This window comes from Strigops habroptila, chromosome Z, assembly GCF_004027225.2.
Source record: "Strigops habroptila isolate Jane chromosome Z, bStrHab1.2.pri, whole genome shotgun sequence".
Lineage (NCBI taxonomy): Eukaryota > Metazoa > Chordata > Aves > Psittaciformes > Psittacidae > Strigops > Strigops habroptila.
Window position 1 is genome coordinate 57,314,360 of NC_044302.2, and position 16,480 is coordinate 57,330,839.

General features: G+C 36.0%; 1 protein-coding gene across 4 annotated transcripts in view; it reads left to right on the top strand.

Moving 5' to 3' along the window:
- CNTNAP4 (contactin associated protein family member 4) overlaps positions 1–13,939 on the top strand; it is a 256,407-nt gene extending 242,468 nt beyond the window's left edge. For all 4 annotated transcript variants that reach the window (XM_030470203.1, XM_030470204.1, XM_030470205.1 and 1 more), the window contains 3 exons: positions 6,172–6,390; positions 6,741–6,812; positions 10,558–13,939. In XM_030470203.1, the coding sequence (XP_030326063.1) occupies positions 6,172–6,390; positions 6,741–6,812; positions 10,558–10,751 (485 nt within the window). In that variant the 3' untranslated portion in view covers positions 10,752–13,939. The remainder of the gene's footprint in view (positions 1–6,171; positions 6,391–6,740; positions 6,813–10,557) is intronic.
- The last annotated feature ends 2,541 nt before the right edge of the window (positions 13,940–16,480 follow it).

The window sequence follows — 16,480 nt, forward strand, 5'->3', positions numbered from 1 at the left end:
AGTCCATCATGTCACTGGTTGGGGGCAGTAAGTCTCTGCCAAACATTCAAACAATGTAAATCAAAACCAAAATGTGTTTGAAATTAGCTTTCTACTCTATTCGGAGTTCAAAAAAATAGAGTTTAATGCTTTCTGTCACATACATATAAGGTGATAAGAATCTCCTCCCTTGACCTGCTGGCAACGTTTTTTTTTTGCACAGTCCAGGATACAATTTGCTTTCAGGGTTGCAAGCACACATTGCCAGCTCATACCCACTTTTTCATCCACCAGTATCCTAAAGTCCTTCTTTGCAGGGCTGCTCTCAATCCACTCATCCCCCAGTCTGTATTGATATTGGCGTTTGCCCTAGTGCAGGTGCAGGATCCTGCACTTGGCCTTGTTGAAATTCATGAGGTTTGCACTGGCCCAGCTCTCAAGCCTGTAAAGATCCCTCTGGATGGCATCCCTTCCCTCTAGTGAATCAACAGGATCACTCAGCTTAGTGTCATCCACAAACTTGCTGAGAATGTACTCAGTCCTACTGTATATGTAATTAATAAAGACATTGAACGATACTGCTCCCAGAGTGGGCCATTGAAGAACAACTTGTTACTGATCTCCATTTAGATATTGAGCTGTTGCATGCAACTATCTGGATAAGGCAACCCAGCTAATTTTTTATCCATGAAATAGAAGGTTGTGGTTTTCAATTCTGATGGCATTATCTAGAATAGGTGAAAGAATAAAAGGCATACAGTGATAATTGTTTTCATAATGATGGTAACCAAATGCTAAGTAGCTTTTGGTTACCATCATTCATGTATTAAATAATGAAATTAAAGATCATGTTTGTAGACTTTAAAAAAAAATCATAATTATTTTTATTACTGATTTTTTGGAAGAGTCTTAGTGTAGCTGATCTATTTTCTCACTAGGAAAAAAGCTAACGACCTCTAACACAAACAGAAATGTGTATCATTTTTGAAGTGTAGTTTTTCTTTGTAGAATTTACAGTTGAGAAAAGAACTGGTATGAGCAGAGAATAGAAAAGAGAATAGTTGTTTAGGCATAACTTTGAAGCAATAATAGCTGAAATATAAACTTTTAGAGGAAAATTGTTTAAAATATTTCAACCCACCACTAACTGGTGATAAAACTGAATCAGGAATTTATAATGTTTTGAAGTGTAGTATTTTTTGGAGTCATCTCACATGAGGGTAATACTACAATGACAAATATAGAATTAAAGGTTTTATTATTTTTGTTATGAGACCCCATATCAAAACTTGCATCAATTTACTTAAAAATGTACTTGATGCAAAGTATCGAAAAATACATTTTTAGGTAAATAGCAGAGTCGTTTGATCAGGACCAATGTCATCTCTTCCAAAGAAACCACACTGTGATAAAAGTTCAGATGTGGGAATTTCTTCAGGTAAACAATGGCCTTGCAACTTCACAGTATTGTGAAGCATGGAGTTACAATGATCTGTGGGGGTACTTGGCCCAATTTGGCTCTGTTTATGGAATCTGTCCTGAAGAAAACATACGTTATACATCTGTCCCTTTCAAATGATAGATGCTATCAAAAACCTACTGTTTCTTTTCTAAATCTGACTGCTTTAGGTCCTGCTTCCTGTGAAGTCATATTTAGAGATGGAAGGAGACTTTGTGAAGGCAGTGGAAAACATAATGAGTGTTTGCTGCAGTGAAGAGGTCTAAATAGAAGGAGGAGTAGCAAAATATGAAAACATGTATTTATTTCCTGTACTTTGAAATGTTGTTTAGGAAAAACCCACAAGTTTTAAGGTAGGCCAGAAAGCTATGGATTTTCTAAGAATTATTTTCAGTTGGAAAAGTACTTGTTTGAGCTCTTCTTCAGTTGTACACAGCTCAGGTTTTTTTTGTTGAAAGAAAATCTGAGAGTTAGCTGCTGAACTAGTTTTGAATTCCCAGGAGAAAAAAAAAAAAAAATCAGAACTTTCCAGAACCTAAGTCTTCCAATGACAAGAATTCTGAATTTGTGTTATGCAATATTGTGACAAAATAGTCAGGGAGCTCGGCTGTGTTGGGACTCACCAAAATACGTGAATGTTAAGTTGAGAGGGAAAAGAGAAGCAGCACACTCAGCCACAAACTTCACAGGATACAAACCAAAGGGCTCCTTATATTTTTGTTCTCCTTCTGAGAAGGTACTTTCTCTCAAAGCACCCTACACTGTAAGAAGGTTGTAGAAACCCCTCTTTTTACAGAAGCCCACTGAGGAATTAATTTATTACTGCTGAGTAAAGCCACATTTGCCAGGGACAAAGCTTCCTAGCCTTCCTGAGGCTGAGGGTGGGGAGCTGTTGGTGACGTTTTCTTGAATGAGAGTTGTTAACCTTTCCATGTTGAGGTAAAGACAGGCTTTCAGCGTGATTTACTTAGGTCTGATTTATACACAATGTTTTACCAGCTAATGAGAATGTGTGTTTATAAGCCAATTCACTTAAAGGAAGGCGTCACACTGATTATGGACATCTCCAACAATGGAAAAATTGGTTATTTCAGTAATAAATAAAACCAAGTTTTCACTTGACCCTTAATAAGAAGGCCTAAGTCAAACCAGTAAAATAATTTGGACTCACATATGAAATTGAATGTCTGTATATTCCAACTATTCTATTCTATTTGTTATGAATTTTTCTTTTATTATATTGATTCATTTATCTCTGAAATTGCAAAATTGTATAATGTAATTCTGTCTTTATGGAAATATCTTTGAGGATAATAATTGCACAGCTTCTTTAAGATCTCTAGTTATGGTTTCAGTGATAAAGGAATGATGGATTTGCAAAACTTTCACTGTGTTCTACTGAAATGTAAAAATGTAATGATAAGTCAAATTGTTAATTTGAAAATCAGCCTTTTAAAGCAATAATATCTGGGTACTCCCCAAAAGCTCTGAAGTAAGGCACATGTTAAATAACAGTTACTTTAATTTTTTTTTTTTTTTTTTTTTTATTCAACTCTATTATATGAATTTGGAAATGGTAAAATTCAGTCTGTTTAAGTTGGTTTAGAAAATCCTTTAACATAAGTCTGTTAGTGTAAAATATACATTTTTATGTGGCTCCCACAATTTAAACTACATATAATTGTTTTTAATTTATTTTTTGTAATTGGATTTCTAATTTAGTTGGCCAAGCTTGTCAAAGCTTCCTTCCAATACAGAAGCCTTTCAGAATAATTATTTGGGGGAAGAGGTTTCCATAGTCTTGAAATTTTGGGCAAAAATACCAGTATTTAAAAAATCAATAATCAGGGATTTAACGGAGATACTTTAGTTTGATTAAATAATTCTGCTAGCAAAACATCTGCCTTTTAAGGTTTTATTTTAAAGATTTTTCTACTTAATCTCAGCAATAACAAATGACAGTTCTAGAAATAACACCCACTTGTGACTCCCAATTGCTGGATTTGTATTGTTGAAAAAGCAGTAAAAAGTCTCAGTGACAGAACTGTCTATTCTTTCCTGTCAATCAAATTGCTTTCTTTGCTATGATTTTTTTTCAGTAGTAAATTGCTAAAGCAAATAACAAATTAAGGAAAAGGGGCCTAGACCATTTTGGATTGGTTTTAAAAGGTATTCTTTTGTGCATGAAAATCAGAAAAATAATTGTTTAATGATATGTTTTTTCAGTAAATTGTCTCCTTATCATCTCAATCTGAATCACAAGAAAACCTCAGTAAAAAATAACAGCATAGTGGCATTTAGGTGGCTGAATATATGATATGTGGTTAATATAGTTGAATATATGGTTCAACTGGGTGTGTAGGTGTAATTAGTTTTAACTGTAATAAGTACTTTTAATGGAAAAAGCCTGGCCATATGAAAATCTGCATACCAATACAGGCTTGTTGCACTAATGTAAGATTTTATGGCAGTCCATTCCAAGCACATTGTTAGTACCTCCAGCTAGTAATTTAATTGTGAATAACAAATGTTCATTTTTGGGTTTTTTTTTACCAATCAGATTAATAGAATCATAGAACTGTCTTGAGCTGGAAGGGGCCAATAAGGATCATCAAGTCCAACTTCTTGCTCCTCACAAGACTACCTAAACTATGTGACTAAGAGTGTCATTCAGACACTCCTTGAACTCTGACAGGCTTGATGCTGTGACTACTTCTCTTGGAAGCATGTTCCAGGGATGGACCACCCTTTCAGTAAAGAAACTTTTCCTAATGTCCAATCTGAACTTCCCCTGACACAGCTTCCTACCATTTTCACATGTCCTATTGCTGGTCACCAGAGAGAGGAGATTAGAAGCTCCAAATCCTCTGCCCACCTTGAGGAAGTTGTAGACTGCCATAAGGTCACACGCCAGCCTTCTCTTTTCCAAGTGACCTCAGCTGCTCCTCCCAAGCCTTGCCATTGAGACCTTTCACCATCTTGGTTGCCCTCCTCTCGACACACTCTAATAGTTTGATGTCCTTCTTATATTGAGGCATCCACAACTGCACACAGTACTTAAAGTGAGGGCACATCAGTGCAGTATGGAGCAAGACAATCTCTTCCCTCAACCAGCTAGCAATGCTGTGCTTGATGCTTCCTAGGACACTGCTGAACTTTTTAGCTGTCAGGGCACATGCTGACCCATATTCAACTTGGCATCAACCCAAACCCCCAGATCTCTTTCTGTGGGGTTGCTCTTCAGCCTCTCATCCTCCAATTTGTACATATAACCAGGATTAACCTGCTCCAGGTGGAGAATCCTGCATTTGCTCTTGTTAAATTGCATACAATTAGTGATTGCCCAGCTCTCTAGTCTATCCAGATCTCTCTGTAAGGCGTTTCTGCCCTCGAGGGAGTCCACAGCTCCTCCTCAATTAGTATCACCAGCAAACTTACTTAATGTACATTTAGCTTATGCATCCAGATCATTTATAAAGACATTTAAGAGAACTGGCCCTATAACTGAGCCCTGGATACGCACTGGTGACTAGCCACCAGCTTGCTGTAATCCCATTTGCTGTAACTCCTTGAGCCCAACTCGTCAGCCAATAGTTTGTGCAAAAAGCAGAGAGTAGTTGGGAAAAATGTTTCTGTGCTATTTTACAACATTCTTCCAAATCACATTAGCCCAATTTTCACTCTTAACCTAATTGTATGGAGAAGTGAATTGTACATTGGTATTTAAAATTGTTTTGGTAGCCACTGTAGAGCTCACAAGTTCATTCATGGGTTCTAGGGTAAATTAGAGGTGGAAATTAATGAGATTAAATTCCCATTTTATTTGCACAAAACTTGAAATCTTACTTCCCTTAAGAGTCCACTTTGAATAATTAGTAGTTCCAGAGCTTTTGTTTAAATTAGAACTGTCATAGTAAATGAACTGTTTTCCATTTCCAAAGTAGAGCATTAGTGAGCATTAGCTGGTGAATAAATAGAAAGCTCTGACAGGGTACATACATTCAGAAAGGCAGCTCAAGAGAATAAGTGATGGGCTTTTTTTTGTTGTTGTTGGGGTCGGGTTTTTGTGGTGTTTTTTTTTTTTTTTTTTTTTGGTTGGTTGATTGATTTTGGTTTGGGTTTGGGTTTTCCTTAATGGGAAAGATAATGGTATCATGTGTAAAATGTATGGTAATCCGCAACAACATTCATCTTTTAGAATTTCACAGAAAATATCTTGATGGAGTTCCAGGATCTGAGGTCTTCAGAGAGTTTTTGGTTTTGTTTTGACAGACTTGATGGTGATGGGATGAAGTAGATATATTAATGTGTGGAAAGATTATGATACAATAATGTACATATTTATGAGAAGAAATCTAATGAAATATGTATTTTTCATGAATGCATGCTTCATCCTTATCTTTTTGCAGGGTGAAAAAGCGTTGCATTTTAATTTAAATATATTAGTTACGTTTGAATCCTTTTGCGTTGAATCCTATTACCTTTTTGCTATAGTAAGTTAAAAGCACTTCTCTCAGCAGACTAAGAGCTGTCATCTCTTAAAAAAAGGCTGAATGTATTTGACTGTCTTTTCATTAAAGACAGACAAGAAAGGGATTCAGTGAAACTACATATGTTGCAGTAACTCAAATATACTCAGAGGAACACAGGTTAATTATTCATTTATTCTTCTGTCACTTTATTTTGTACATTTGCACTATGATTAATTGTGTTCTTTTCCTTTTGATTAACAGAAAACAGTGATGCAGATGAGGAGACAATGAAGGCAGACTCTCAGGGGTTTATTGGATGTCTCTCTTCAGTGCAGTTCAACCACATAGCTCCTTTGAAGGCTGCACTGCATCACAGCAGCTCAGCCCCCATCATTGTAAAGGGACGCCTCACTGAATCCAACTGCGGTACTTTAACTGCATCTGACTCAACATCAAGTGAAACAACCCATTCATTTGCAGGTAGTGTGTGGTTAGCACTTGTTCTGATCTCTGTAGAGCACTCATGACCTGAATAACAGCTGGTTTTTTTCTTTTTTTTCTTCCATGTGAGTTAACATCTTAGGAGCAGTTTCAAAAATAATTCTTCTGTATATGTACTTACTTCGTTTTCTTTAGGCTTTCTCTATTCCTCTCAATGTTTTCAGTTTTCTCTTTATCTCTGCAAAGAGATGATACACCGCTGCTCTTTCCGTGCTTATTGACTTACACCACTGCCACCGTACCATAATGTACATGATCTGTAACCATGTAAGAATTACTTGGAAACCGTTCTTCTTTTTGTCTGTCACTTTCCTTTTTTTCTGATGCAGATCACTCTGGACCAATAGATGAGGGAGAACCCTTAGCTAATGCAATCAGAAGTGACTCTGCAATTATTGGAGGTAATAGGGACTATAACAACTCCACGGGAACCTTTTCTTTCTAATAACTGTGGGTCTTTCAGTGCTGAAGTGAACTCAAAATAGTTTTATGAGCATAAGAATACTAGTAAAAAAGCTTAATTTTATTACAAGTGTAGAGAAAAATCAAGCATTGCTTTTAAATGCAATCAGTAGCTCTCATATTTTCTTATTACATAAATTTAAGCGATCAGTGTTTCGATACATGGGAACATTCTGCTGAAACAGGAGATACTAAAAATAGGTTTCTAACCTGCCTGGTGGTAGTGTCTATGACTTTAAAAAGTACTTGGATATGTTATGAAAAATAGTATATGTTTAAGAAAGAACAGTCTTCGCTCCTTGACTATGGAAAAAAAAACCAAACCCAAAATATTTTTCTACTCAAATTGAACAGTCAAGTTCAAAATCTTTTTTTAACAGATCTGAGAAACACAGATTTTTCTTGAGAAAGTGGGATCTAGCATGGCTTGAATCAATTCTTTGACAGACTGAGACGAATTTCATTCTGGTTCATCATTTGGAAAGCAATGTACTCTAGCCTATCAGAACAAATATGGTATACAGCTTCGGACAGAGTTCTTGTGATTAAAGTACAGGACTGATAATCAGAATATGCTTGTTCCATTACTGTGTCTTTCTGACTGATTATCCTTACGCCGAAATCTACCTCTGTTGAGTGGGGAAGGCTAGCAGTTCTGTCTCTTTAACAGAAATGAAGCGTGCTCCAAGTGAGCCTTATTTGGGAGAGTCTGGGATTGGGACCCTCAGGAGAATTTCAGTTCTTGTCTTTGGTACTGGAGCAAGTGTATGGCTGTGTCAGCTCAGTTTTTTTCTTTCAAGGAATACTATTGTCTCTTGTGACACTCTTCCCCTCTGAGAATTTGTGGTGGTATTTCATCTCTTGGGATGAGATGAGGGAAGGAAACATGTTTTCATTCATTTTTGCAGTATAATTCACTGTTTCAATTTCCATTAGTTACTTCAACAGAAAGAGAGCAGTGGGAGGGAAAGGTCATAACCTCCATCTTTTAAATACCGAATAGGTTTCCTTTCTAAGGGTTTTAAAAGCTTCAGTAGAAAAATGGCATAGTGGGATTTAGCAAAATAAAGCTGACAAGGCTTCTCATTGAAGATAAAAGCAATTAGTTCTGTGGAAGGTGGAGTTCAGGACCTGCATTCACTTTTGTGTCTGCAATTTAAATAATGATACCTGTTATGGTCAGTGCCTGCCAACAGCCCACTGCGTGGTCAGTGACCTTTAACATAGTAGTGCTAAAGATACTAAAATAAGAGGTAGTAAAACTAGAGGCTTCTTTGCTTGTAAAGTGTCACTAAGCCTGTATTATACACACAAACTTTGAGAATTTTACCACTGAGTTCGGTGGGGTCAGAATTTAAAAATATGTCTTCTGAGTTCTTCTACATGTATAACTGTCAAAACTTATTTTGTTATTTCAAAAGATAAGCATTATTTTACATAAGTATCTGTACATAAAGATCACTTATGTAAAAGATCACTTTAGGTAGTAGGTAATTTACTGTAGGTGGAGAGTTTTAAGTGTACTAATGACAAAGGCATTTTTTAACTTCAAGCTACAATAGTTACAGTCTTTTTTAGATAATAATCACCTGAAAATTTTATTGTTATTAAACACATTTGGGAATATGTACTCACAATTTTTCTTCTACTTAAGTATGGTTGTTTAAAAGTCAGAATGAAGCAAGCTTACACTGTACAACACAGTAAAAGTTTAATGTAAGTACCCTTAAACGAGTATAACTGAGAATTGTACCAATTCAGATACCTCAAACAAGGCAAGTTTATAGACAAACCCTCACAGGATGTACGCGCTGTGACTGTGAAACAAAGGAATGATTGTTCTATTTAATCTACGTAAGAAAACATTTACTCAGATCATAGAGTGTATTCCAGAGAAGAAGATGTTACATAAAAAAGTTATATTCCTACCATTAAGAATGGTTGCTCATATTAGAGAACAACCAAAAATGACATGCCAAATTTTGGATGGTCTGTTTTTATTTGCAGCACTAAGGGATTATGGGATTTTATTTTTCTTGTATTGGTGGCTGAGTTATGCAGCAGATTGTTCATTCACCTAGTACAGCTGAGCCACTGCATTCCAACAGTTTCCCAGAGGGCTTTTTTCCTTCCTGCAGCTTAGTCTTGCTTTTTATATCTTTGACAAGCACTTTCTGCATTCCTTCTGGTTTATTTGTCAACCTCTGACTCATGAACTTGAGGGCCTGAGACCATGAGAGGGTGAATGAGGAAGTGAGGAGATGGGCTGGAAGTCCATAAGGTCACGTTTATCACTGTAGGAAGTATTACTTTTCTTAGTGTCCCTAATTTGCTCTGCTAGGAGCAGCATGCCCTGGTAACAGTTCAATAAATCTTAAATATTGACCTATAAAACTAAATTCCTTTTCTGTGTTCCATTTACTCTCGTGTGTGTTAAGAATGTGGCACATATGGTGCCTGATGAATCCCTTATATAAAGCTTATTTTCCTGCTCCTTGACTTTCTAACTGATCATCTAGAATACCATAATGCAGGCAGATGTACTGATGATGATTTTACCCTACCAGATGGGGCTGTTAAAGCTGTTGGAAAAGGAAGCTTACCCACTGCCATCTGTGTAGGCAGGGACCTTGTTTACTTATGAACCCAAGGTCACGTAGCCATGCAAAGCAGTAAAACACCTAGAATGTCAAAACAAGCGCAACAAAGCTGAAAGAAAGAGAAGGAGTGAAGCCTATGTCATTTCACCCTGAACATGAAGTGAGTCAATTTTAGTATTTTAGTATTGTAACCACTGTCTATTCATTGCAATGATGCAGTCACAGAAATGTGTGCCTTTGCTGATGTAGATCATGAAAACCTCTTTATCCCATTATGATGTACTAAAAGTAGTTGTGATTTTCTTACCTGAGGCAGAACAAACATTAGAATTTCGGTCCTATTTGAACTGATGATAGGTGGTTAAAAGCACTGGCCAATTTCCACTGGGGTCCCTATGATGTTTTACAGTTCTCCGCAGTTTTACATTCTCTTTTACAAATTCTCCTCATTAACTGCATTGTTCAGTCAGAACCATTTGCTGTGGTCTGAACTAATTTGTGTGAAGTACTGGATATGAATGGGCCTAATTCTGTGAAACCATTTTTACTGGCAAGGGACTAGGCTCGGACTTTGTGGTGTACACTGCCAGAGCGAATAGAAGATCTCGTTCAGAATTTCAGATTGGTATTTTTGTCCTCACCCTGTTCTGCTCTGTCTCTGCTCTCCAGATTCCTTTCCCAGACCTGGAGCAGTGATACGAAAGATGATTGGCAGGTGACAGCTGATGATAGGACACATGTTCCCTTCCTTCTTCATGTCATGTGGTGTGAGAAAGGGTCCTGAGCAACATGAGTAACTGAGAAAAGTGAGAGTACTTTGCCCAATACTCATAGGATATGAGGAAAAGGAGAAAGTCATAGCAGTGCCCTTTTAGTCCCATTGTCTAGAAGTTCCTCAAATCCACAGATTTCAAAACAATCACCATGAAGCTTATACTACAGTGCTGATTCTCGTTTGAAAGCAGCTATGCCTTCTTATTTCTCAGGCTTCATTGCAATCCCCTTCATTATGTGAGGAGTCATTCCTTCTTTGTCCTTATTTGTTGATCCTTTCACTTGACTTTTTTCTCTTTTCTTCTCCTAGGTGTGATCGCAGTCGTGATATTCATCCTACTTTGCATCACCGCCATAGCCATACGCATTTATAAAAAAAAAGGCATATACTCAAAAGATGAAGCAAAAGGATCTGAAAATGAAGACAGTGCTGAATCTGCGCTGAAAAGTGAGATCAGCATGCAAAATACAGCCAATGAAAATCAAAAGGAATACTTCTTCTGATTGGCATTCATAATTTAATTTAATAATAATGTGACAGTCTGATTTCTTGCTAAGCCAGGGGCTCTCAATGGACAGAAAAAGCTCTTGCACTCTACAGTAAATGCAATGGATTTGAGACTTATTATACTGCATATGTTCAGTCTCAGTGATTGCTGTAGGGGACCTCTTTAAATTACATGCATTCCTTAGCTATTATACTGTAAATGCATTTTATGTAACAGTGAATTAGATATTGTAACCAATTTCATTGTTGGTAGTTTCTGACTGTTCTGATGTTACCTTCTACAACTGAAGTTTAATGTATGCACTGAATATGATTTTTGAATGGGAAGATTGTTATGAAGTTATTCTTATCCTTTTATTTAAAATTTGATTCTGAAATTTTGTTCAAGGTGAAAGGTAGATTTGAATACTTTGTGTTACTAAAGAAATTCTGTTGTGTTGCATTATAGTGATTGCTCTTACTTCCTCAAATGGAAAATGCCTTCTGAACTGCTGTTGGCTAGTGTCAGCACCTGCTTGGAGTCTGGTGTCCAAAGCAAACCATACTTTTTTCCCCTGGATGAAACCAATGTCATCACTATTCCTTCTCTTTGGCAAGCCTAGCAAGACTTAAAACTGAAATGTATACAAGGTGTTGAAATGCTGTAAAATCTCTTTTGTAATAGGTTTTCACTTGTGGTCAAGTGATGGCACCAAGAGACTCATTCTAAGCATTCTAAATAAAATTGGGATCACAAAAAGCAAAACACTTTCCTGGAAAGATCAAATAATATATTAAGCATAGTTAAATTATCATGATCATTCAAAAGATGATTAAGATTATTGTCCGTGGTAATTAGTAATGTTTCTTCTGTCAAGAAGTGCTTTGTGCACTCCATGTATTCTCTGAAAACATGGTATCTATTATCTGCTCCAGAAATTAAGTTGTTCTAAATGATAGAAATTATTTCTGATTATTATGACAATAGAAGTAGGGAATTTAAAGTCTAGTACAGAGACTACTACTTGAATACTTTTGTTCTTTACACTTTTTAGCACCTACTATACCCCTGCAAGATAAGGTCTGATTATACCACTCAAAATTAAGCAGGTGCTTATTATCCTGACAGAGTAAATAAGAGCTATCTATGATGTTGTATGAACCCCTCAGATATGAAGGGTAGGTTTAAGTTGTCTAAACAGATGACTGTAAGGTCACTTTGGACACCACAGGGTATCTGAAATACCCATGTGGCCTGGTAGGAATGCTACAAGTTCTACAGAAGCTATGTGTCTCTTGGTATGTGACATCTGGGAATTCAGTAGAATACCCCAAGACATTGAAAATGGTGCTAGATACCAATATTTACATATCTAACACACAGATAAAGGATTTTTTTTCTTCCCCAGACAGAAGACTGTGTGCCTAGAGCTTCGATCTGAGAAAATAATCAGGAATTCTGTGCCCTTGTAGACTTGAGTTTAAAATTTAAACAGCTTTCAGAATTGATTTGTATCTGCTCCCATCGAAAGCGATAGTAACAGTCACCACTTTTCTCCTCTTTCAGTGAGGAGAATCAAAGCTAGACCCTAGACTGTGAATATTAGAAAATTATCATAGATGCCCAAGAACATTATAAAAACATGGAAACCTGACATGGTGTGTCAAATCCTTTAATATGTACATTTATTTACATAAACAGTAGTTGTAAATATAAATGTCCAACAGATATCATCCTTTAAAACTTCTTTTCTTCCATCAATCTTTATCTTCTATTTTCAGAATTCTATGTTTCATTTTCTGCTTCCTGCTGTACAGCTTTACTTCATTTTTATGAATGTATTCCCTATTTTTGGTATCTGGAGGCTCTGCAGTGAGAAATTGTTCAAATTAAGATGCAGTGCTTTCTTATTCTTCTCATTTTTGCAATTCTGTGTGTGTCTCTGACAGACAAATAAGGCTGAGGACCTAGGATCAAGAACAGGCTAGCCATGTCATATATGTATGCTAGTGTATTTACAGATACAGTTTGGTCCATGACAATAGGTCACCTTTTAGAAAGGACAGAATATGGTGAAGGAATGATACTGGACTCTTCCTGGCAAGCGATATGCATGAGAATACCCTATTTTGTGGATGGGGACTGGAGGAGATGAAAGCCTCACACAGGTCATGAGAAGAAGAACTTCAGTTGTTAAGCTTGCTACTTTGGACACTCTAGTCTAGCTAGTTACTTTAAATTGAAAATTATGAATCCTTCTTTTCCAGGGTCTGACCTAAATTGCTTTGAATTAAAGAGGAGTTCTTCTGTGGACGTCTTTGTAACTTAAACTGCCTGCATCCCTTTCCATGACAGATACGTCAGTGTCCACCTTTTTGTGTCACTTACATCAACAAATCTCTCAGCAATGATGAGTCCCAGTCAACTCCATTTTTATCAATGTGGGATGTTGTAACCATGGGGGACAAAACTTATATGAAAATGTTGATTATAATACATTAGATCACCAAAATGAATATTTTGAGTGACTAATAAAAGACAGACTATTCATACAGGAATACACCCATATGCTAACTTTTTTTTCTTGCTTTTACTTCTATTTCCTGGTTTATTTTTATTGTGTGTCTTGATGGAGAAAAAGGTGTAGTTCCTTAGTTTGTTTTCTTTCAAATGAGTAATTATTTTCTTTCCATATTTGTCAAATTTTTTAAAAGCAACAGGAAGGGAAAAGCTGAGTAAAACCCCTATTTCACAGCCTAATTAGAAAAGAGGGGGGAGGCTATAAATACCTATGTAAATTGCACATTATTTCATTCAAAAACCTTTTTAAGGCATTTTATTATGTGAAGGAGTCAAAGGGGAAAACCAGAAATGGATTTTGTTGAATGCACATCTATCTGCAGATTTGTAGCATACAATAATTATGTCTCTCTGAATGCCCATTTACATCCATAGGAAAAGTGATCATATATTTGTCACCTGAATTCAAAATATACAAGTTCATAATCAATGAAACAGCATTTTCCATCACTTGCTGCATTTCTATTGCTACAAAAAAATGGTGGCACCGAAGTGTGCTGAGACATCATAAAACATTGTGCTGTCCCTTTTTTGATTCTCAATTCCAGTGTGCGACCTTTCACCTCTCTGTTAATAAACACTTTTTAAAATAAAGTGAGGAAAATATTTTTTAAAAATTTGTACTAAAAGGTTTAAAACTGACAACAGTATAATGATTTTTTTTAACAGTAAAAATATGTAGAAGTGCACACAATATATTGGTGAGTGTGGTTATTTATAGATATTACTGAGGGTTAATGTAACCAATTTACTACTCATTGACATATTTTCCATGGCAAAGATATTTTTTTCTTAAGTACATTAGAAAATAAATAGTCGCATTTATGCTGGTACATTTTTAAAACTTTGTGTGGGTGCTAGCTACAAAGGGCTTGTAATTGTTTATATAGTCAATATTTAGTGCATAAATATGATTTAGTTATGTCTTGGGAAAACATTTTCAAGTACATCCACTGTTTAGATGAAGAATAAGCTAACTACACAACTTAACATGAGAGGTAATTACAGTCAAAATAAATTTACAGCACCATTATTCATGGCAGTGATGTACAAGGAAGAAAGTGTGTAAATGACAAAACAGACAGAATTCCTGGGAGGATTTAGCTGTGTAGAGTAGGGCACACAGATCTAGATTTAGATGCTTGGCAGCCTGCTGCACCAATGCCAGATGAAATCAGAAGATGTAACTATTGCAAGTCAGTAAAGGATTGATAAGAAAATACCCTTTTGAAATAAAATTAATTACTTTGAAAAATAATTGTAACAGTTTACCTTCGAGGCAGAGTTGTAGCTGTATAAACCATGGCATGTGACAGGGGAAGAGTATTCTTTGTAACAAAAGTATATTTGCTAAGTCAGAAAACTTACTGCTGAAAAAGCATGTGCCCTCTGGGGTACGTGCTCTGGAGTGAGTATGCAGAAATGCCACATAATTACATCAAATCAAGCTCCTAATTCTACAGCCAAAAGTACAATGAATCCACAGTGTTTCTGAACATTTAATGAGATTGTGTGTTATCAAGAAGGAATAAAAGTGAAAAATCCTGTAGAAATTAGAGCTGAATTAAAAGGTGCAGTAATGAAGGTACTGAAGTAATTTCAGTAGTTTTTTTTAAACTACACACCAGAAGATGCCTAAAAGAATAAGGAAAAGAAAGGAACTTCCCTTTAAATTTATTCTTTTTGGAACCTTATCTTGGGGCTTTTTGGTGGTGGTAGAAAGGAAAGGTTTAATGGGTTTGTTCACAGAAAGTGCTAAAGCTACTATTATGGGAAACCATACTAAAAATCCAAAGGTGCTTATAGACTCTGCTTTGCTAAGAAACCATGCTCATCCTTGTTCTTGAAGAACTGTCTGAAAAGTAATTTTTGACAAGAAGTGGCATTGTTCTTTGAATACATTGTCTAAACCTCTTAATCTGTGCTCTTACCATTTTTAAGCAAGGAATCAGACATCACAACTGCATTGCTGATAGGTGGATGCCTTTCCTTCAAACTCTTGACATTTGATTTCATAAGACTTCCTAACTTTCAGCTATGATGAAATTCTGACGTTGTTAACGTATTATATAAATAGCACTGAACAAATCATGAATAAAGTCCTTATTAAACACCGTGGTAAATCCACAGTAAAATTCCCCATAAGCATGTAAGCAAATGTGTGTGTGCGTACACACATATGCACGTAAATGAACTATGTAGTCAGAGGTAAGCATCTTGGGACTTTACCGTTTCCTTGGTATTATGTCAAGTACTGAAAACCATCTACAGTTCAGAAACACCACCTTCCCTAGTTTTGGAAAAATATCCAACCCATTTCACAAAATACTTAGATTTTTCACACTTTTTTTCAAGGGGAAAAAAAAAAGGGGGTTTACAGTTCGTAATTTCTTCCAGAAAAGTAAGAGGTAGACAACCAGGCTGGTAAGTTCTCTCTGTTTTATTTATTTTTTTATTTTTTTATTTTAAATTCCTCTAGTTGCATCCAGGACTTGAGGAATCATTGGATTAATAGCGAAATAAAATGTTGTTCACACATACAAAGTGACTACAGCATATTCATCATATTTTATCTGCTGTCTAATATGTGTCTTGGAAAAACACTAATCAGTTAATAATCTTTTAACCAGCTATGATGTCCTTTACCAATTCACTTCAGGTGTATTTCTCTCAGTCAGTTAAGTGGCTTTTAGGAAGCATCAGAACTCATGCCTTCAGATTAGGTGAGGCAGTGGGCACCAGTGAAAGACTCCTAAATCTGCAAAAGAGAAACAGCCACTCAAAAAGTACCAGAAAATTAAAGAGGAATTGTCAATGGGTTAATCAGATTTCACAAGTATGCATCTGTCATCAAGAACCTAGTGATAATAGCATAAAAAGAACTATTAAAATAATAAATATATTATTCAGCAAACCAACAGATACCAGATATGACTCGGTAACATTTTCATGTTATACTCTTTAACACAACATAGTCTTTGCAACCTTGTTGGAGCTGTGAACTGGTGATTATTTGTTTTGAAAAGCAAAAGTGCCTTGCAAGCAATTTAGGATGTTAATTTAACTGACAGCAGCCATCATAAAATCTTCTGGATTAAAAAAGTAAAGGTTGCAAATACATCCCTCCCTACATATTATAAATTCAGTAATGGATGCCTTATAAAT